At 52.3% G+C, this 22,268-nt stretch overlaps 1 protein-coding gene across 17 annotated transcripts in view; it reads left to right on the top strand.

The window, feature by feature from the left end:
* The window catches only part of LOC116862730 (band 4.1-like protein 1), a 119,317-nt gene that overhangs the window by 93,982 nt on the left and 3,067 nt on the right, over positions 1-22,268 (top strand). For 4 of the 17 annotated variants that reach the window (XM_032850106.1, XM_032850107.1, XM_032850101.1 and 1 more), the window contains 9 exons: positions 1,851-3,863; positions 4,377-4,484; positions 5,560-5,970; positions 7,820-7,924; positions 9,584-9,667; positions 15,158-15,244; positions 16,275-16,358; positions 18,384-18,464; positions 18,801-18,917. In XM_032850106.1, coding sequence (XP_032705997.1) covers positions 1,851-3,863; positions 4,377-4,484; positions 5,560-5,970; positions 7,820-7,924; positions 9,584-9,667; positions 15,158-15,244; positions 16,275-16,358; positions 18,384-18,464; positions 18,801-18,917 — 3,090 coding nt within the window. The remainder of the gene's footprint in view (positions 1-1,850; positions 3,864-4,376; positions 4,485-5,559; positions 5,971-7,819; positions 7,925-9,583; positions 9,668-15,157; positions 15,245-16,274; positions 16,359-18,383; positions 18,465-18,800; positions 18,918-22,268) is intronic. The other 13 variants (XM_032850112.1, XM_032850115.1, XM_032850113.1 and 10 more) reach the window with 9 other exon arrangements.

Genomic DNA, 22,268 nt, shown 5'->3' with positions numbered 1-22,268 from the left:
CAGCCTACCTTCTAAGCTACTAGTTTTTAGTTAGACTTGGGGCAAGCATATTCCAGAAGGGGTCTCCTTGACCATCTTTGGCCATCATTGCCAGACTCCTGACATCAGGACAAGTGGAGACGGGAGCCTCTGAGGGCCCCTGCTTCGCCAGTAGAAGAGAAAAGAGACGTGGCTTCTACAGGCTCTCGAGGCACTTCTCTCTGGGAGGGCTCAATGGTGTTGTCCTGAGGCTTAGCAGCCTGAAGTAAAATACCAGAAAACCTATGCCTGGGCTTTCCTCTTTCCTCTTATCTCTCTTGCCTGTTGGCAGGATTCTTTCAGTGAGGTTTGATTCCCTGAAAACCATAGAGATTTTGCTAACATGGATTGAGGGAGTGGAGGTAAGAGAGTTTATAGTGCTCCCTGAACCTTCCCAATCCTTCACATCTTATGGGATCTGACAGACGCCTCTCCAAGTCATAATCGGTGTCAGAGCGCAGGTATTCACATCTCTCCCCTCCGGTGGAGGTGTCCCTCTGGCACATCTCACCAGGGATGCACTTCCCAGAACTTGGACTCAGACTGGATTCTAGACCTGCCTTTGCCCCCAGCTCACTCTCTGGCCTTGGACACGGTGCTTGCCTTTCCTAGGCCTCAGTTTCCATATCTGTGCCACAAGGGGCCAGAGTCAGAGCAAGGATTTCAAAGGAGGGTGGTACCTTGGCACGGGGGCAGCCGAGGCCTCCAGCTTCCAACATGGCAGCCTGTCTCTGGCTTACGTATTGGACTTCCATTGAAGTTTTATGTGAAGACAGTATTCTGTGGCTGCAAGATTAGAATACCAATGGCTTTCTGGCTTTTTTTTAAATTTTTTTAAGCACTTCTGAAGTCTGTTGTTCCCCCTGCAGTGCTGTTTAAAGGGCTCTGGGAGAGACAAAGGGCTGCTTTGTCGACAGGCTGACAGCGCTACGTTCTTGTTGGTGCTTTTGACCAGTGATGACACTTGGGTCTTCAGAACTTTTCCTTCCGTGATGTCTTCTGCTCAGCCCTTTCCTACTTTTCCCATGGATTTTGTCACAATTCTCCAAGAATAGGCCTTGGTATTCCTCTCTTTGGGAATGAAGCCCACAGAACTTAAGCTGTTCAAGCCACTGTGGTGACTGGCATTGACCTCTTCAGCTGAACATTTGACATTTTTCATTCTAATATCTTTCCTTCCCAGAAACTCTTGAAGAGAAGTCAGGTTTCAGGCTGTGGCTCGTGGAACTTAATTCAGGGCTTCCCCTCTTGACATGAGACTGCGTTTGGGATCCATATTCTTAGATCGTGAGATAAGTCAGCAAGGATCCCAGGCACTCTTTTCCTGACTCTGCCATGAACTAACTCGACTTTGGGGAAGTCAGTGACCTTCTCCAAGCCCCAGTTGCCCCATTTGCACAATGAGGAACTTGGACTAGAGGATGTCTTAGGAGTTGTTTTTGCTCTAATGTTCAAAGATTCCAAGTGTTGTAAGATACTTTCACCTCGGATAGTGGCAGTTTTATTATTAAGAGAGGAAGAGGAAGAGGAAGAGTCCGGGCCCATCCATGGATTCCCATTGTCCCATGATTAACATGGGGAGGGCGTGAGACCCCCGTCCCATCTTACCAAGTTGGGGTAGTGGTTGAGGGGAGTCTGTAAATAATTTGCTGGGTGCCTTGATGGGAAGGGGAGCCTTGATGAGGCTGACTGGCATTGTCATGCCTTTCTCTCCCCCAGCCAGTTCTGGGGACATGTTGACCTTTTGGTCCTTCTTGCAGAGGAAAAAAGGGACCTGTTCTTCAGGTGCCTGACATTTCATGTTAACTCTTCTTGCTCCAATTGAAACACAGGGTTCAGAGCATTGGGTATTTATAGAAAGAGAGTACACTAGGCCAGAAGAACTCAGTCTCCTAAAAGTGACCACCACGCAGCAGGAAGAAAGTAAGGCAGGCCTCGCAGATATCCTTGCTGATGGCAGACTCTCCAAAGTAGACATCCTGGTGGACAAGTTCAAAGTCGAAGTGGCCACAGAAGAAATGGTGGGAGTTAGAAGAGCAAAGACCCAGCAACAAGGAAGAATGATTGCAAGCCCTGAAGACTTTGAGTCAGTGTGGGAGGAAGGCCCCTGGGTCAGGAAAGGCCCAGGAGGGGCTTCTCTGGCCGCAGGCTCTGCCCTGGCAGAAAACCTCTTGGAGGGCTCCCAGTTGAGGGTGGGCACTGGGGAGGCCACCATCAAGAAGCGCTGGATCTCAGGTGGTCAGCTGGAGGGCCAGACAGAGCTGAGGAAGGAGCTGGAGGAGTTCCAGACTTGGGGAAGACCCACTGCCTCAGGGACCAGGTCAGCAGAGGCCGATGTCCCTTCTCCTGCCTCCGACAACGGAGGACTCCAGTCATTTCTGCTGGACCCCACCCAGTCGGAAGCCAGAGCTGACTCGAGTGATGAAAACGAACCTTCCTTTGCAGAGAGGAGCTTCTATCTGAACTATGAAGAGAAAGATTCTGAAGACCAAGTCCTCCCTCCGCCTCTGGAGGAGAGGGAAGAGTGCCTGGTCCCCCTTCCCGTTGATGAGACCAGGCTGGAGCTCTCAGAGAGCTCTGCGCTGAATTCCTCAAGCCCACAGGGCTCTGCTGCATCTTCCAGCAGGAACAAGGACCAAGAGGGTGAAGCTCACAAGCCTTCCTTAGAGGAAAGGGCAGGGTCCCCTGGGAACCGCAGAAGACCAGGTGGCCTGGAGGCCTTTGCTGAGCAGCTCGGTAAGGGACCTTCTCCAGGGCAGACATGTGCTGAGGACTGGGAAGAAGCTGGGCGGGGGGTGGAAGGAGAATTCAGCTACTCAGCATCCAACCTAGGCATGGAGGAAGAGGCCCCCAACGGTGGAGATTTGGTGGAAAAGGCTGAGAACAGTCCCCCAGCAGGATGGAAGGACCACACACCTCACAGCGCAGGGGCTCTGCGCCCAGACCTCCCAGCCTGTGCCCTTCCTCGGACCACCCCTCCTAATGATGTCAGGAAGCCAGCCAAGCCAGGCAGAGGCAACTTCCCGCCCCAAGACCGGGGCCGGGTCCACATCCAAACAGGAGAACCTGCGACGGAGGACAGAAAGGCCTCAGCGTTTCTTCAGATGGAAGTGCTTGCTCCCCTCCCAGCCTCTCCTGGTCCCTTTCAAGTTCAGGCAGCTCTGGAGGAAACTTCTCCAAGCCCAGCCCCTCATGGGTCAAGGGAGCCTCTGCAGCTTGGAGATCCTTTTGGAGAACAGTCCCCTGTGTTTCTCAAACATGCCCATCCTCTTAAAGAGAGCCCAGAACCCAAGGACCGAGGAGGACCGTTCATGACCTCAGACGGAGGTGAGCGCCGGGCACCTCCCGTTGCCAGCAGAAAGCCCAGAGTTGTCTCTGAACGAGCCGAGGGGACTATTCCCCTGGGGTTGGTGTTCCCTTCAGGGAAGCCAAAGGAGATAACCTCTTTCCAGGCTGCGGGCCAGGAGGGCTCCCTGGAAGATATCAGCAAGACCTCAGTGGCCAACAAAATTCGGATCTTTGAGACCCATGGAGCTGAAACTCGCAGAGCAAGTCAGAGTGAAACAAGGGCCCTCATAAACGAGTTGTCTTCAGAGGCCTCCGTGGGTCAGGTAGAGCAACAGCGGAACAAGCTTCTGGACCTGGGCTTCATCCAGCTTCAGCCCCCAGGGGACTTCGCTGGCCCCAAGGCCACCCATTCCTCAGTGACGCCGCTGGCTGCCAGCCACTTCAGGGAGGGCATTGCTACCACATCGGCCCAGGAAGGATGCACGGACCTCGAGCTCGTGTCCCCCGATTCGGGCTGCGAAACTGCGCTGGAGGAAACCACGGTGGGCACTGGCCACGTGAGCCCCCGCCCCCGCCGCTGCCCCTCCCCTGTGGGGGAGCGGACCGCATGCTCCGTAGCTCTGTAGAAGCATGTTTCAGGGGCCCCTCGTCATCACTGCGATCAGAGGCTGCTTGTCCATTCCTATGAGTTCTCTTCCTGACACGGGCCTGAGGGTAGCCCGGGCGGAATGACGGGTTCATCTGCTTGGCCACTGTTAGCTTAGCCACAAAGGCCCTCGGCTTTTGGTGTGACCTGGTGCCCAGAGGGTCACACCCCCCCCACTGGAGAAGGTGGCATCACCGCCAGCCGACTACATACTTGCTTTGCCTTGCTGCCCCCACCTGCTGGGCTCCTACCTGTTTTGCTTGGCTTGTCCAACGATCTTCCTTCATCTTTTCCCTTCCCTGGTTCTCCCACCTTGGGGAAGCTGACAGGCCAGAGGTTTCCATCCTTCACTGCTGGCTCCCTCTTGGTCCCACTGCCAAGTTCCTTTCTGCCTGCTTAAGACTAACTATCTTCTCTAATCCAGAACAAATCCGGAGATGCGGTCAGGGAAGAGAAGCCCATCACCAGCTTAGCAGCCAACCCCCCTGGAAAAGGGGGGCACCTGAGATTCGCCAGCCCCTCGGGCCCTCAGGTCTCTGCAGCCCCCCAGGTGCCCTGATGAACCTGGTCCTCTCCGCCTGGCCAGGGTGCATCGCTGCCTTCGACTCCCACCTGCTCTGGCAATGCCGTCTGTGGCAGCTCAACTCTCGCTTGTCTGGAATGTGTCCTCACACCTCTCAACCTTCCAGAAACTGGCTAAAATGGAAGCTAAGTCTAGCAAGTGAATCTCTAAGTGCACTGAATCTCTAGAACCTGAAGCCAACTACTTAAAAAAAAAATGTATATATACATGTATATGTATTTGGTGGGTGTTAGATTGGGCTTTAAAAAGACTGTTCTGGAACAGCCAAAAATGTGCATGTGGTGTTTAATCCCTGACAGGCCAGTTGAGAGGTATGTATGCGGGACAAGAGTTGCTGGTTCCCCTCCAGCGTTTCCTTGGCCTGCAGTTGTCAATTACACTGATGGGACTAGAACCTCCACCCTGCCCGCCGGCCCACCCGGAGCTCAGGGCTGAACTGCTGTAGCACCCAGCTCCCAGGACTTAACCCATATTGTTCCTCTCCATAGCCAATACGCCCCCTCCCTCAGAGACTCAGTGGAATTGACAAACCATGTTGGCTTCCTCTTTGTTTCTCAAAGCTCTTGGCTCCAGCCTCCCTGCCTTCCCATCCCAGGTTTCCCTAAATCCCTGGGTCTCCCTCCTTGGTTTCTGTTTCTCGGTGCCCACCTGCACGGATGGGCCTGTGCCCAGGCTCCCATCCCTGCCTCGCACACGATGCCGCTTCTGAAAAGCTCCCAGATCCAGACCTTGGATGGGGCTTCCTGTCCAGAACCAACTGGCAGGAGGTTTGCTTTCTACTTGCTTTGGCCATCAGCGGGAGACCCTCGGAAAGGAGCATTCCCCACTCTTGAGAACTTTGTGGGTTTTTCAAGCTTGTTGTCATGTCAAGAAACCTTCCTGGGAGTGTTTTTCATTTCCTGACCTGCTCTTCTATTTGAGACATTGAAAGGCCCCACGATTTCTTCTGTCATTCACCATCTTGCTTTCTCTCTCTCTCCTCCCACCCCACACCTCTGTTCCTTTGCTTTTTATCTGGCCATAGAGAGCAGGGCTAAGGGAGGGCTCAGAGGAGAAGGTCAAACCACCTCGTCCCAGGGCCCCAGAGAGTGACACGGGAGACGAGGACCAGGACCAGGAGAGGGACGCAGTGTTCCTGAAGGACAACCACTTGGCTATTGAGCGCAAGTGCTCCAGCATCACAGTCAGCTCCACGTCGAGCCTGGAGGCTGAGGTTGACTTCACGGTCATTGGTGACTACCATGGCAGCGCCTTCGAAGACTTCTCCCGCAGCCTGCCTGAGCTTGACCGTGACAAAAGCGACTCGGAGACCGAGGGCCTGGTGTTCTCCAGGGATCTCAACAAGGGGGGCCTCGGCCAGGAAGACGAGTCTGGTGGCATCGAGGATAGCCCGGATCGAGGGGCCTGCGCCACCCCAGATATGCCCCAGTTTGAGGTACAGTGGAGCATCCTGGATACCTGGGCCCGGCGGGCACTGCATGTTCAGAGGGCCCCGGGGCCATCTGCGAGAAGACCGAGCCGCCAGCCTGAAGCTCTGTTTCGTGTTGCATGACTGCCCCTCGCAGAAAGCATGGTTCTGTGCTCGCATGTTTGCCATCTTGGTTCACCCCTAACATGCACTCCTTGGCATTTTAACCCTGTGACCCCATCGCTTGCCCGCTTGCCCGAGGTCAGGTGATGGTAGGCGGTCTGGTCTTACCCGCCTCCTCTCCCTGTCTGTGTTGCATGGCACCTGCAGAAGGCACGTGCTTATGGACTCGCCTGCAGCCTGGCCTGAAAGTCAATGGTTCTTCCTGATTCTGACCCGGCTCCTCTCCCCGGGGCTTGGGCTTGCTGGGGGAAGGGGCAGCGGTCTAAACCCATCTGGCCCCGGGGTCTCAGGGGAGCAGCAGAAGCTCCAAGAGAAGAGGAAACGTCATCACTGAGGGGGACACCGAGATCGACAGTGTCTGGGCCCCTCTGCTTTGTGTCCTTCCTTCAGAGGATCTTTGTCCCATGATCCCTTTGCCCTCTCATCTCTTGCAGCCCCAACCTACCTCCCGCCACACCCTCCTCTCTCCGTTCCAGGCTTTGAAATCCGAACTCTTCAACTCTGGGCGTTCACTCCACGCTGCGCCCTCTGGGAGAAATTTTCCTTCCCCTTCTCTGCCTTGCAAACTTGTCATGCTTCAGGACCAAGTTCAGCTCTCACATCTAGCAGATGCTTCCCTGACCACCCAGGGCAGAAGTGTGGCTCCGTCCACGGCCCCCTTGCTCTGCAATGTTTCTGCTCCCGGCATCCTCCTAGGTAGTCAGGCCGGCGGCTGCCAGGCCCACTCTCCCCCCGGTGGCAGCTCCTCTAAGCCTGCACGTGCCAGGCACTAAGAGACAATTAACGGGATGAATGCCTTGATCTCACGGTTACAGTCATCTATAGGATCCCTCTCACCACCCTCCCAACCAGATGGCAGGCTTTTTCATTCATTCATTCAGCTCTCATACGCTCACGGTCCCATGAACTGACCTTGCTGGGGGAGTCTGAAGAAACTGATCATTTAACCAGAGACTTCCGGAGGAGAGGTTGAAAACCTCTGGCCCCAGGCCAGATCTGGCTAGCACAGATGTTTTCTTTGACCCTCATTGAAAAATTAGGACGTGGAATATAAAATCCATAGGTGTTTTTTTGTTTATTGGTTTGTTTTTAATCATTAAAAGAATCAGATGATCTGAGTCATTCAGAAGCCGTGGCTGCCATTGGCCAAACCTGAGTGGTGAGAACATGTGTCCTCCTGTTCACCCCAATCCTCCATAAGCCCAATTCACCCCTTTACATCTCTTGCCTGGCCCCCCCTAGGCCCCCAGGTATGTGACTCCCGCTTTCAAGAGCAGTTCAAAGGAAGCAGCTGGGACGGGGCAACATAATTGTTGAGGTCTGTCAGGATTCAGTGGCAAGTATCTAAGGACAGTTCTTAGTGGGGGGCCTGGCACAGAGCCCGTTAATTGATTAGTAGATGTTCTTTTACTGGTAGCCTAAAAACCAGCTTCTAGCCACCAGGAGCGGATGTGCGCCAAGGTCATGAGTGGCCCGTCTGGGTGCTGCTGGTGGCCCCCGGCTCTCCCCTGGGGCTGGCTGTCTGGGATGGCTCGCTGTGCCTCTTCGCTCTGACCTGTGTGCCCTTCCGGAGACCTGGGCCCTTCCTGAGACCTGGCCTGCTGCAGCGGTGGGAGAGACGCCACAGCGGCCTGTGAGCAGGGAGTCGGGCAGAGGCTTGGCTTATGGAACTTTCTCCCTCTTCTCCCTACAGCCTGTGAAAGCGGAAACCATGACTGTCAGCAGCCTGGCCATCAGAAAGAAGATTGAGCCCGAGGCTGTGCTGCAGACCAGAGTCAGCGCTATGGACGCTAGCCAGGTAACCGGGGCCTTCCACTGCACCTTGAGCGCAGGACATTTAGGGGTGGGGTCCTCACCCAGGCCAAGCCCCCGGGCCGACTCTTGCCACCCCAGCTTCCCCAGCGCCTCCATGTTCACCTTGATGCTCTTCTGAGCTTTGCTGTCCTCCGTGAGCTCTGGGTTTGGCCGGTGGAATGAACTCCTGTCCTGGGCAGACCACACACACCTCTTACAGCCTTGACTTCCCATCTCTGAAATGGGAATGATAATGTCTCCCTGTCCTCCTAGGAGTGCTGTAAGGGCTAGCAGCAAGTGGACTAGACTGTGGCTCTCAGATTGCTTGAAGGAGTTAGAGAAGTTTGTTGAGGTATCCCAGGGGCTGCTCGGGGGGAGAGAGGGAGCAATCCCAATCCAGCTGTTGTCAGAATGACTCACACTGGATTATTATTATTTTTTTTTACACATGGGGTTTCCATGTCAGATTGGCAAAATGAACAAACTGAGAAAAAGATTTTAAAAAATCATTTGCCTTAGCAAGATGAAACATACTTGGTACCCTGGACAGAGTGGTCCAAAAGAGACACAGGTGTCGAAGTTTCTCTTGCAGTGTTTTGATTTTAAACTTTGCACCTTGAGACTATAGGTGTGATAGATGCCCCCTGAGTTCCTCCTGGCCAGAGGAGCTGCAGTGCTGGGGGCAGAGACTTGTCTGCATCTCAAGAAATAAGTAAGGTGTAAACCAACACAATGTGTACAATTGTGTCATTTCCAGAATGTTCTTCTCCCCCGTTTGTAACATGCACAGTGGTCTCTGTGGCAGCTGGTGCAGCAGCCAAGACGCTCGAGTTCTGACGAACTATGTGATCTCAAGCCGCATGCCTCCTCTGTGGCCTCTTTTGTTTTAGTGACCAGTGTTTTATTTTGTTTTCCTGTAGAAAAATACAGAGAAAACTTAAAAAGGCCCCAAAGTCAACAGCCCAGTAATCCATAGTGACATCAAAACAAAATGACAAAGTGTTCACAGTTATGAAATTCAAACAGAACAAACTGAAATTTTTCTTACGATTCTTCCCAGTAAAAAAGATGTATATGTATTCCAATGTATACACTGATGTCTCTAGAGTGTAGAATTTTACACAAAAGAGATCCTCTTTTACACCTGACCTTTTTTCTTAATGACTTTCTTGGAGATCACTCCTCATTGCCCTCTGTGGGCCCACCTTAGACTCAGTCCCACTTAGGAGTGGGTCCTGACTTACCCTGCAGTCTCCCATCAATGGGCCTGCGGCTGTTTTGTCCTTGGCAGTTAAGGATGAATGTTTCAGTGAACTTCTTCGTTCACACTTCTTGGCAAAATTTTCAGAGTTGATATCCAAAGGATGAACTCCCGGCTGTGGAATCACTACGTCAAGGAACACAGGAATTGAGGTTTGCTTAGGGATTGCAAAATTATCTGGGATTATTTGTCCTTTGCCAAATAAGATGATTCAAACAAACTGGGGGCATGTGAGGACCCCCCCGTAATTCAGGCTGTGTGCGGACAAGCCCGTCTCCCCGCCAGCGCTTGTTTGCTCACACAGCCTGTCCCTCTGTAGCTGGCAATGCCACCTGCCCAGGTAACAGATGCTCCAGGCAGAGGCGGTGTACCCTCTCTTTCTCTCATGACTCCTCTGGCCAGCAGGTTGATGGGACTGTCCCAGGGGGAAAGGAGTCCATAACAACCACTCCCTCCATCACCACAGAGACCATATCGACCACCATGGTAAGTAGGACCCAAGGGTCTTCCCTCTCTGACCAGCCTCCTTGTCCTCGGGCAGCCAGATAACAGCATCATGTCACTGGCTGTCTGGGGTGGTCCTCCTCTGCCCTCCCCGCATGAGGCATAGGACACAGAGTCGACCTCTTCTTGTGAGGCACCATCGTTACCACAGGACACCCAGTCAGATCTCAGTTTTCCAAACTGAATGACGTGGGAGGTGGGATCCCTGAGTCTCAGTTATCTGGACCGTCTCAGCCACAGCAGGGGTAGAGGGAGGGAGGGCGGTACCATTCGATTATGTGATCATGGGCAAGGCGTGAGGATTGAGCTTGAAAGTCCCTGACAGACCCTGGCAGCTGTGCAGTTTCTCATGTCTCGGGCCACTTCCTTGCCTTGGTCAGTAGATGGCGTGCAGGGAGCTTAAAACTGGAAAATCAAGATTTGGGGACCATCTCCTCAGGCTCTGGTTCTGATACCGATGTGCTGCCTGACCTATGAAGGAGGGTCTTTGGCCTCAGATGTCTTCATCTGTAAAATGGGAGTAATCCCCATTCTGCCTGTTTCATAGGCTCTTTTTTTTTTTTTTTAAAGATTTTATTTATTTATTTGAGAGAGAGAGAGATCACACTAGCACAAGCAGGGGGCTGGGCAGCAGAGGGCAAGGGAGCAGGGAACCCAACATGGGGCTCCATCCCAGGACTCTAGGATCATGACCTGAGCCAAAGGCAGAGGCTTAACCAACTGAACCACCCAGGCGCCCCTGGTTCACAGGTTCTTAAGAGAGTCCAGTAATGTCACATCCTTTAATGATGACATAGACCAGATAGCTTTAGGCACAGGCTGTGTCGCCAGGCAAGCCGCCAAAAAGTGTGTGTGGGTGATCTCACTGAGTCCTTACAAAAACTGGAAGGGATTCTCTTTTTTCTGCACCCTTTACAGATGAAGAATCCGAAATGCAGGGAGGTAAAGTGACTTCCTAAGGTCACACACCCAGTACGTAGTAGAGGCAGGTCCAACCCAGAAGCCTCACTGTGCCCCTCAACCGCTCTGCACCCTCATCCCGACCACTGTGAACACTGGCCGCCGGGGCCGGGGCCGGGGCCGGGGCTGGGGCCGGATCTGTCTTGAGTCGGTGTAAAGTTGTTTTCAAATGCTTTCTCTTGTCAAACCCCCGATAGACACCTAGGAAGGGAATGGCGTTTAGACTTACCTAACAGGTAGGTTTTGCACAAACAAAGACAAGTAACTCTGAACTGGTTATCAGCTCGCACCCTCTTTCCTGGTCACTCTGTCCCACTTCTCCCTCAGTCCTTCTCCACGTGGCATCAGGACACTTCTAGGGCTAAATTTAAGTTCATACTACCGTGAGTAGGCAGTTACATCGCTCATTTACCCACGTGCCCACCCACCCACCCATCCATCCATTCATTTCTTCCAAAAACATTTCTTAGTCTCTGTTACCTGCCTGATTCGGAACACAGAGTTGAAGGAAATCTACTGCCTACGAGAAGACATTTGTTCAAGTAGTGATCACGGGCACGTGTCATTGTTTAGGTCCTGGGCACACAGTGGTGGACAAGGCCCAGCTCTCCCACGTCCTGGCGGGATGACCCCTGGGCAAGTTACCTGAACCTCTCTAAGCCTCAGTTTCCACTCCTGTAAAATGGGGTAACGGGGAGCAGTAATAGCACATCCCTCAAAGGGTTGACCCAAGGAGGGACCAAGGTAATCTGTGCAAAGGCGTGCCTGGCATGTAGGAAGTGGTCTGTAAATGTGAGCCACTGTACTTTTGCCCTGCCTTCATGGAACAGGGTGACAATGCTTTCTGGGGGGCACAGGGAGGAAGGGTATGGGGTGACACCCATGCCAGGAGGACTGAGAAGGCTTCACCTCGGCAGGGACAGCTGAGCCATCCTTTGAGGATAAATGACAGCATGCCCACAGCAGAAGGCGTTCTAGGCAGTGGGGACAGCAGGTGCAAAGGCAGGGATAGGAATGAACGGCGCATTTGGGGAAAGGCAGGTGGTCAGTGAAGCAAGATGTCAGGTGTGTGGAAGAGGAGCGGGGTGGGGGAGAAGAGGCTGGAAACGCAGTCTGGGCCAGGGCCTGAAGGGCCCAAATGTCACATAGGAAGTTCATGCTTTATCTACTGTGACAGTGGGGGGCAGTAGGGCATCCCTTCGACTTCTGAAACGGGCTTGTTGTTATCAAATGTGTGTTTCTGTGTTTTAGAAAGATTACCCTGGCAACTGTGTGGGACGTCACGAGAGAAAATGTCCCTCCTGTCCTCCCTCCCTCCTTCCTTCCTTCCCTCAGCAAATACTTGTTGAATGCTGTGTGATGCGCTGTGAGCCCAGCACTGAGGGAGACAGAAAGTGCCCTGAGCACGCACGCCGTTGGGAGAGATGGAAAGAGAAGGCAGGGAACTGGTTTAGGGGCTGCGGCAGAGCGGGTGTGCAAGGAGGTAGATGCTGAGAAGGTGGGCAGGGTTGAGGGATAACCAGGGGGAGGATTTGGTCATTGACAGAATGTTCAGGTGACAGAGGACCCAATGGGGTCCTCTGTCTTAGGGCTGGTGACCTAACCCTGACCTAGCCATTTTTGAAGCACAGTCCTGGGAACCTTTAGAAAAGCAAATCTCTGCCCCCCCCCCCAAACCTATCAAATCAGAAACTCTGGAGCAGGGCCCAAAAATCTGTGACACCCCTCAAGTCGGAGAAGCTCTGATACAGAGTCCTGGAGGGGGTTGCTCGTTAGTGGGGAGGCAGTGAATTCCATGTTGGATCTCTCATGAGCCTAAGGTGCCTATGGGACATTTCCAGGGGGAAATACTGAGGAAACAATTGGTTTTAAAGGTCTGGGTTTCGAGAAAGATCTGGGCTCTAGATAGAGGGATAAGGACAGGGGCCTTGTGAGAAAGCCGTGACTGGCTGAGGCGGCCCCGAGAGAGGGTAGCCAGGAGGAGAGCCCTCAGCTGGAGGGAGGAAGGGTCCAGAGCAGAGATGGTGGCATTGCCGTGGCCAGGGAGAGAAGCCACACCTCCTGGAGACAGGAGAGAGGACTGGCTGGAGATAAAGGAGAGGTGGACAGTGCAGATGGTGCCTTGTTTCAAACGACCTGTGTCCCCTTTAGTGGCTTCCCTTTTCAGTGTGGAGGTGGAGGTGAGGCTTTGTCCGGGACAGAGGGAGCCATGGGAGATGAAGAGGCTTAAGGGGAGAATTGCCTGGAGCAACAGTAGGACTCAGGGGGCTAGTGACTCTCTGAGGCTGGCAGCAAGGAAGCACGGAGCCCAGAAGGCTGCCGCCACCCTTTCTCTGAATCAAAGCACAGTTGACACACAGCGTGACATTGGTTTCAGGTGTATGACATCGCGATTGGACAGCTCTGTGTATGCTGTGCTCACCGCATGTGTAGCTGCCATCTGTCCCCACACAACCCTGTTACAGTACCACTGACTGTGTTCCCTGTGCCGTACCCTTCATGCCCAGGACCTGTTCATCCCAGAACCGGAAGTCTGCACCTCTCGCTCCCCTTCACCCCTAGCTGCCCATCCCTCCCCCCCCGCCCCTCTGGCAACTCCTAGTTTTCTGTATTTACGATCTGTTTATGCTTTTCTCATTGGTCTGTTTGGTTTTTGCGATTCCACATAGAAGTGAAATCATACGACATTTGTCTTTGTCTGACTTATCTCACTTAGCATCATACCCTCAAGGTCCATCCGTGCTGTTGCAAATTGTCAGATCTCATTCTTGTTTATGGCTGAATAAGAACATTGTATATCACATCCTCTTTATCCATTTTCTCCCGGTGGACACTTGGGCTGCTCCCGTATCTTGGCTATTGTAAATAATGCTGCAAAAAACATAGGGGTGCATATGTCTTTTCAATTAATGTTTTTGTTTTCTTTGGGTAAGTACCCAATACTGGAGTTCCTAGATCCTATGGTATTTCTAGTTTTAATTTTTTTTCCAAGGAACCTCCATACTGTGTTCCAGAGTGGCCACAGCAGTTTGCACTCCCGTCTGCAGGGCACGAGGGCTCCCTTCTCTCCACATCCTCACCAGCACCTGTTTTTGTCTGTTTGAGACGTGCCATTCTGACAGGTGTAACGGGATAGCTCATTGCAGTCTTGATTTGCATTTACCTGATGATGAGTGATGCAGAGCATCCTTCTGTGTCTGTGGGCAAGCCTGCCTGCTTTTTGGCCTACCGCCAGGCCACATTCTGGGACTCCATGTGAGAAAGTTGCTTACTGGTGGAATGCCAAGTAAATGCCAAGGTCACTGCCTTGGTCGGAGGCAGGCTCCGGGTCAGGTGGGGAGTGGTAGGCAGGGCGAAGGCAGAGAGAGGGCTGCCATCCTTACCTGTCCCCTGGCAGGCAGAGGTTGTACAGACCAGGACCAGGGCTCAGCTAGAACAGACATAGCTCTGAGCCCCTGGACAGACTGGGGTGAGCGCAAGATGGTGCAGAAGGTGGGAAGTAGAGGCTGGCGACCAGGCCCACTGACAAACATGGGGCACGAGTCTCTAGTGGTTAGAATCCACCATAGGACTAGGAGAGCTGCTGCAGGGTGAGCGTTCTGAGGGCAGAGAAGTGTTGCATGTGGGGTTGGAGTCTGACAAACGTGGGGGGGACGTGAATAAGCCACTTGATGTTCTCTGGCCTTCTAGCTTCTCAACTCTGAAGCAGGAATATTAAAACAATATCCTGTGGTTGTTCTGAGGATTAAATGAGATAGCGCATCCTTAGCATAATACCGAGCGCATGGCAAGGACTCAGAAGTAGGTATTATTACATTGTTGGTAGCTAGCCTGTGTTCTTGTGTTTATCCTAAGGTTGGGATTTGCCAAGCCCTTTCTCCTCTGTTAACATCATAATGTCTCTGAGGGAGTTGAGCAGGGTGTCTTTTTACAAAAAATGTTTAAGGCTTAGTATTTTTAGGGCAGTTTATTTTTTTAGAGCAGTTTCACAGCAGAACTGAGAAGAAGGGACCCCGTATGCTCCATAAATGGGGATATATACAGAGATATATATAGAGAGAGATTTCCCACGTGCTCCTTACCCCTGCACATGCGCAGCCTCCCCCATAATCCTTACCATCAGCAAACCGACATTGCAGGGGTCCCGTTTTATAGGTAAATCCATGAGGCCCATGGAACAGAGGTGGCTATGCCCAGCTCATGGGGCTAGATCATGGCAGGGCCAGGACGAGAACCTGAACGTCTCCCCTCGTTTGGTAGTGCTTCCTGAGAGCAACGCCATGTCTCATTTGCCCTTGTCCCTGACCCCAGGCACCGTACATGTTGAATGAGTGAGTGCGTGAGCCAGTGAGAGAGTAAGTATGAGAGCAGGTGTGTGTGTGCGCATGTTGAGTGCATGACAGTGTCACTCCTCAACCTCGTGGCTGTGAGAGCAACACAGCTGTGTGCTCTGGCCATCCTGGGGGTCCACTCACGCGAGATCCGGCCATCTGAGCACTATTGTTTCCCCAGGAGAACAGTCTCAAGTCCGGGAAGGGGGCAGCTGCCATGATCCCAGGCCCACAGACGGTGGCCACGGATATCCGTTCTCTTTCTCCGGTAAGTGGGTAGGGCCAGCTCAGGCTAGGGGACTCTGTGCTGAGAATGCAGTCTGTAGGTGGCCCGAGTGAGCGCAGCGTAGAGCCCAGTGGGCTGCCCTTTGAAGCACAATGCCAGGAACGTGGATCGCTCTTAGATGCCTGTAGGGCTCCCTTGTGCCCACCAGAGTCTCATCCATCGCCTCCACCCCCAACATACACACACCAGAGGGCTTCGCAGGTTAGGGTGATGCAGCCCCCCTCCTTGGTGATGCCTGTGATTGGACAGCTCATTTGCATCTGCTGTCCTTACTGCCCAGGAGGAAAGATGGACTAGGAGTCCAGAGGCTTGCACTCTGGACATGGCTCTTTCAGTGGCTCCCGTGAGCGTGAGGCTGTCACTGTGAAGTCTCTTGAGTCTCCTGCATTCTCCAAGCCTGTCCTTCTCCTTGTCTAGCCCCGGAGGCCACGTGTTCCCAGCTGTGACAGGGTGGGGTTTGGGAGGGCTCTGTTTCTACTCTGGATCCCCCATTCATCTGAGCTGCCAGTATTCTAAACCCCCCACCAAAGATTGATTGATTTATTTATTTATTTATTTATTTATTTATTTGACAGAGAGAGATAGCAAGAGAGGGAACACAAGCAGGGGGAGTGGGAGAGGGAGAAGCAGGCTTCCAGCTGGAGCAGGGAGCCCAATGCGGGGTCCGATCCCGACCCTGGGATCATGACCTGAGCTGAAGGCAGACGCTTAACGACTGAGCCACCCAGGTGCCCCAGCTACCAGGATTCTTAAAATCTGGGGTCTTGTTAGAATTCTGGGCCTCGGGAATCTCAGGTTCTAGGAGTCTGAGAGTCAGTGGTTTGAGAATGTCATGGATCAAGCATTCTGAAGATTCCAGTGTTCCTGAATTCTTAGAATCAGTGATTTGAAGCATCTTGGACTTCCAAACTTCACCCTTCTGGGGCCCCCTTGGTTTACTCTCCCCACCCCCACCCTGCAGAGCCCAGTGTCCTTACCTGACCCCGGGGGTGGGGGTGGTTATATTCCGCAGATCATCGGGAAAGATGTCCTCACCAGCACCTACGGCGCCACCGCGGAAACCCTCTCCACCTCCACCACCACCCATGTTACCAAAGTGAGTAGCAGCAGGGCACCGTCGGCCCCCACCCTGGCTGTTGGGCTGGGCAAGGTCATGGCCATCGCTGTGCCTTGTATCATGGACAGAGAAGACCGGCAGTGGTCTAGCTTCTGGAGTGCTATGCGCTTTGTTCTGTACTATGGGTCATCCCAGGCACGGGCCCCGCCCCTCATCATCGGCAGCCAGGCTGGCAGGGGGGGTGGCGGCAAGACCCCCTTCCCGGAAGCAATTCGGAGCCATGGCTTTTGCGCCTTATAGACCTTACGTGCTGGCAGGATTTAGAAGGGGTGATGTAAGGAAGCCTCAGAGAGTGAGGAGGGCTCTTCTGGAGAAAGTGGGATTTGTGCAGGGTCTTAGGAAGCCGGGTAGGACTCGTGAGGGATGAGAGGACAGACGCAGATGTTCCAAGCAACGCAGGAGATGGGAGCAGAGACTGCATTTGTTTATTTGTTGACATTTGTTAGTGAACGTCAAGCTGCTGCCCGCCTCTGTGCGAGGGGCACAGGTGGCGACTGGAAGTGCTGCATGTTTGTGGGGACGGCAGCAGGGGGTCTCTGTTAGGGAGAAGTAGCGTCGAGGGGGTGGAGCTGCAGGAAATTGGGGTGGACTGGAGGCAGGGGAAGCCACATAGAGACAAACGTGACAAAGCCCAGAACAGATGAGACTAGGAAGGGTTTAAGAGCCATTGGAACACTGTCAAGTTTTTTTAACTGGGGAGTGACCCAGCACAAAGAGGTTTAAGAAGAGGAGATTAGGTCCATCAGTGTGCACAGGTAGATGGGGGAGCAAAGAGAGAGGGGCGTGGAGTGACTAGGGATGGGGGCCCTGGACTGGTGGGGGAAGGAAGAGGCAGGGCTACGGGAGGGGATCACTCCCTATGCATCAGCTGTGATGCAGCCAATGAGCGCAGAAGGCTGAAGGCAAGTGGTTCCGTGCCCCGGTGGCCAGGAGGGAGGCAGGAGGGGGCGCAGGCCAGAGAAGAACGCCTGGAGGAGAGGGGCTGGAAAGGCAGGTTGAGGGGGAGGTTCTGCCGAGCCATCTGAGGGAGAAGTCCGCTAGGTACCACCGGCCCTTCTGCACACACCAACTGTCCCAGCCCTGCCCCAAAGGTGTGCAGGCCTCAGCACCTTTGCACGTGCCCAGGAAGCTCCCCCCACAACATCCCCCGCCCACCCACCAAAAGCATTTGTGAGCAATGTTGACTTCACTGAAAGTTTTATGGGAGGGTTTTCCATCACACACCCCGCTGCATACAGCTCAGAAAACTGTTCTGCCCCAAGTTGCTCCCCTCCCTCCTCCCTGCAAACCAGGAGTCCCCTTCTTTCTGCCTGTTCCTGGCTCCTGCTGGGATTTCCCTCAGCTACCACCCTCCTTGATATGCCAAGCAGTTAGTTCCTTCCCCATCTTCTACTTCTAAACTTGTGCCCAGACCCTGCCCTTTTGGAAAACAGTGGACGTTATAAGCATCACCAACGTGGTTTTCTCTTGTAGTGTTGTTTGAAGTCATTTAAGATAGAACCGTGTCACCATTCACATTTCATTCATGTGTTCATTCAACTCTGCATTTAGCACCTGCCCTGGTCAGATTGGACAGGGGGGAGGGACGGAGGGGATACGGAAATGAGCAAAATGCAGCCCCTGCCCTCAAGAGCTCCAGCCTAGCGAGCAGGCCAGGTCACTCACACAAGGTCAGCATGAGGCAGAGAGCCCCAGAAGTGGTGCAAGAGAGACAGACTTGGTGGTCAGGGAGTACCAAGGCAAGAGGAGGGCAGGGTCACCAACCTGAATTAGGGAAACATGACTTGAGCTGGGCTCGGAAGACCTAGAGGGGGCAGTTTGGTAGTTGGGGGAGTGGTAGCTGTGGGCAAGACGTGCCATCTAAAGTCCCCCAAACCAGAAGAGGGAGCCAGGAGAGAAGGTGACTGCTGGTTCCAGCCTCGTCCTTGAGGGGTGCTTTGGATGGGTGCCCTGTCACACTCTGGCAGGACCCAGAGCTGACCTTACTGCCCTTTTACTCTGCAGACTGTGAAAGGGGGATTTTCTGAGACGAGGATCGAGAAGCGGATCATCATCACTGGGGATGAAGATGTTGATCAAGACCAGGTATGGGGATAGGGAATGCTGATCCTGGGGGCAGTCCCCAGTCCCTCCCATCCTGGGTCACCCATGGACAGCTGCCCTTGTGGGCAGAGGATCAAGTGCATTTCATGCTGATCCTTATTCAGACAAGAAGCCCCAAATGAGCCCCAAAAGAAGGGGCATAGAATGGGAGCCCGAAGAAGCCAGAGACCCCAAAGCTCTGGGCTCTCCCTTTAACTCTTTGACCACTGCCTCTCCTGGGCCTCAGTTTCCACAGCTGTACAGGAAGGAGTTTGTCGGTCTCCATGGTCCCTCCTGTATTCGATATCCATTCCTCACTTTGTTGCTCCTGTCTACCAGGCCCTGGCTTTGGCCATCAAGGAGGCCAAGCTGCAGCATCCTGACATGTTGGTAACCAAAGCTGTCGTATATAGAGAAACAGACCCGTCCCCAGAGGAGAGGGACAGGAAGCCACAGGTAAGACCTCTGAGGCTCAGCAGCCAGTGGAGGGAGGTGGTGAGATCTTCCGAGGGTTGTTTCTATCAGGTGGCTTGGTCCCAAGCACAGCTTTAAGTCCCCACGTTCCTGGTTTGTGGCTCAAAGGAGAGAAGTAGCTTCCTCAATATAACAAATCAGAGTGGGGAATGGGGGTGGGGAAGACTGGTTCCTTGGCTTCTTGGGGGTTTCAGGCCCAAGTATATCTGGACATGATAAGGCCAGGGAGTGAGGGTGGATAGCCCGTCCTGAGGCGGGACAGCTGGAGACAAGCATAGCCTTGCTGGCCATTACCTAAAAACCTGAAGCCAGAAAAAGGCCCTGCAGGCCAAGGGCCACCTTCCTGTCCCTGAATCTCTGCCTCCATCACAGGTCACTGGATGTTGCTAAGGGGAAAATATGATGACCAGAGTCCTTGATCCCATCTGTGTTGCTAGATCGCAAACCCTTGACTTCTCAAGCTACCTTGGGCCAGAAACTTACTTTTCTGTTTCCTTACGGACGGACCATGCCTTGCTGAACAAGAGGAAGGAGATGGTGCTATAGCAGATGGGGCTTTCATTAGCCTAAATTGGGGGAGGGGTTCTTCTGGTCCCTCTGGAAATTGACTGAATTTTATCAGGCATATAAAATGAAATCTCACAGACATTGAGTTGAGTGGGAGAATTCTATTTAAGTTCAAAAGTAGGCCAAACTAATCAGTGATGATAAAAGTCAGAATACTGCTTAGTTCCGGGATGTGATATTGACAGGAAGAGTCACAGGGAAACCTTTGGGGGTGCTGCAGATGTCAGCATCTTGAACGGGGTAGGTCACATGGGTGTAGACATATATAAAAATGTGTCGGGCTATATACTTGGATTTGTGCTACAGTGAAAAAAGAACTCGTCTCAAAGACCCCTACAAGCAGCAGATCTCCTTTGGCCCTCTTCCCTGATGAATAAGACTGTGTTTTCTAGAAGATACAAGAATGTGGATCACCACTCCCTTCTTGTCAGAAGAAAATGCACTGAAACATTTTCCTTCCACCTTGAAGGCTGCCAAGCCCTGGTCTAGACTGTGCTGTCCAACAGAACTTTCTGCAGTGATGGACAGGTTTTCTTCATACTGTGGAAGACACATGGCTGTCGAGCAATTGCAGTTGGCTAATCTGAAATCAGACATGCTTTAAGGGTAAAATGCATGCAGGGTTTTGAAGACTTAATATGAGAAAAGGCCTGCAATATGTCTCAATAGTGTTTCTATTCATTACATCCTCAAATGATCAGGTTTGGATGTATTGGGTTAGGTAAAATAATTATTGAAGTTTATTTCCCCTGTTTCTTTTACTCTTTTTATGGTAATTTGAAATTTAGAATTTTAATTTGGAAATGAAAAGTTTCTATCTAGAAGGGTTAAGGAAATTGGAAATATCTAGAAAATTTAGCGAGTTCTATCTAAAGGAATTTCAATTCCATATATGGCTCTCATTTCTATTTCTGCTGGACAGCACTGCTTCTACAGAAGTAGAAGCTGGTCATGGGCAGAGCCTCCTCCCAGCCTTCCTCGGACTTCCGTGCAAATTGTCCCTCCTGTCCCCTCCATCGTCCAGTTTTTCCTGCCCGTTGTCCCCCAGATCTCCGAGTGGTAGTGCACTGGCGGCATCAGCGGGGGGATATGGGTACTGTAGAACTAATATCATAAAGTCTGATTTAGAAGGGCTGGACCAGACCTGGGAATCTGTATTTATACGTTGGTCCTTAGGAAGTCCACGGGCAGCCGCTGGTGCAAAGAATTCCGTGCTGCGAATCTGGGGACCGGGCTCTAGTCCCAGCCATTCCCTCCTGGGCAAGCAGTTTCCTCACTTGCAAAAAAAAAAAAAAGAGAGAGAGAGAAGGGGCAAGCCCTTTCCAGGCATGGCCTTCTGGCTGCCAATTTGCTTTCGTAGGGTACTTGTCACGTGTTTCTCCTATTTTTTCCTTTCCCTGTCTTTTTGCTCCCCATCTTTCTTGGGGCATTTCCAGCCAATCCCCCAGGCTCCTGCCTCCCCATTTTCCCTGGCAGCTCAGGGCTCTCATCGCTGCTGCCATATCCTAGCCATCCCTGCCCCCCGCCACAAACACCATGCAGCCTTTTACATCTGCCCGCTTGGGGGCTCTTATTTGCCCCTTTGTTAGTTCTTCCTTTGATGGCATTGTCCACATACCACCGCTCTCTGTCTCTCCTCTCTCTCCACCCTCCTCCTTCCCTCTCTCCTTCTCCCTCTCTCTCCATCTTTTTCCTCACTCTCCCTTCCTCTGGTCTCTCTGTCTGTCCTTCTCTCTCTCCCTCTGTCTCTCCTCTCCTTCTCCCTCTCAGATCCTTCTGTAAAGTTCACCTTGTTCTTGTCACCCTGGAAAGACAGAAGTTTCTCCCTTGCCTTTTCTCTCCATATGCTTTACACTACTTAGGAAACACCTTTGACCCCTAATATCAGCAGACTCTCTCATTCTGAGGAGGGGTCTTCTCTGAATTTGAAGACTCTTTTTTAAAGTGCTTGAAACATGTCAGTTTGATGGATGGATATATCTTAGTAGCCCACGGAAAGATCTGGAATCCTACAAACCTGATTCAGTCTCAGCCCTGCCTGCCATTAGCCATGTGACTTCGATCAGATTGTTTAATTTCTGCACTTTTTTCATCGGCTAATGGTCAGCAACCATAATCACCATGACAACAATTGCTGAAATGTGTGGAGTGTCTATACTCTTCCAGGCATGAGGACATGCACTTGACCAAAGTATTATCATCTGCTCATTCTCATAAATGAAGAAACCGAGACCCTGAGATGTTAGGTGACTTGCTTGGAGCCATGGGGCTTGATGAGGGAGTCAAAGCTCATCTGTGAGACTCCAGAGCCACCCTGTGGTCTTAACCTCCTTATCCCACAGGGTTGGTGAGATCCTACATGCACAGCAGTTAACAGTGGCGCCTGGCACATAGTAAGTGCTCAGTAAAAGCTAAGGGTGATTCTGATTATTATTGACTCAAATTAAGCTGTCAAAACACTGCACATTCAGACTCTGATATAATAAACTAAGAAAAATAAATTATAGTATGGCATCATTTAGATGTCCTTGGCATTTCTGAAGTGTCTAAAGTCTTTTGAAGACATCCCATGTCATGTTTACACTGAGCTATAAAACTTCAAGTGCAGCCTGCCACTGGGGGAAAAAAAATTCCTCAGGAAGTTAGCAGAATTGAGTACGAAGAACACACCCTTTGGAGCCCAAAACTCCCTGCTAGCAGTGTGCCCAGAGGAACCTCCCTGGGCCTCACTTTCCTCATCTACAAAATGAAGTTCACCTAGGAATT

Source organism: Lontra canadensis, unplaced genomic scaffold (genome assembly GCF_010015895.1).
Source record: "Lontra canadensis isolate GAN:19392208 unplaced genomic scaffold, GSC_riverotter_1.0 scaffold312, whole genome shotgun sequence".
NCBI classification, from domain to species: domain Eukaryota; kingdom Metazoa; phylum Chordata; class Mammalia; order Carnivora; family Mustelidae; genus Lontra; species Lontra canadensis.
This window is presented reverse-complemented; position numbering and strand designations above follow the sequence as displayed.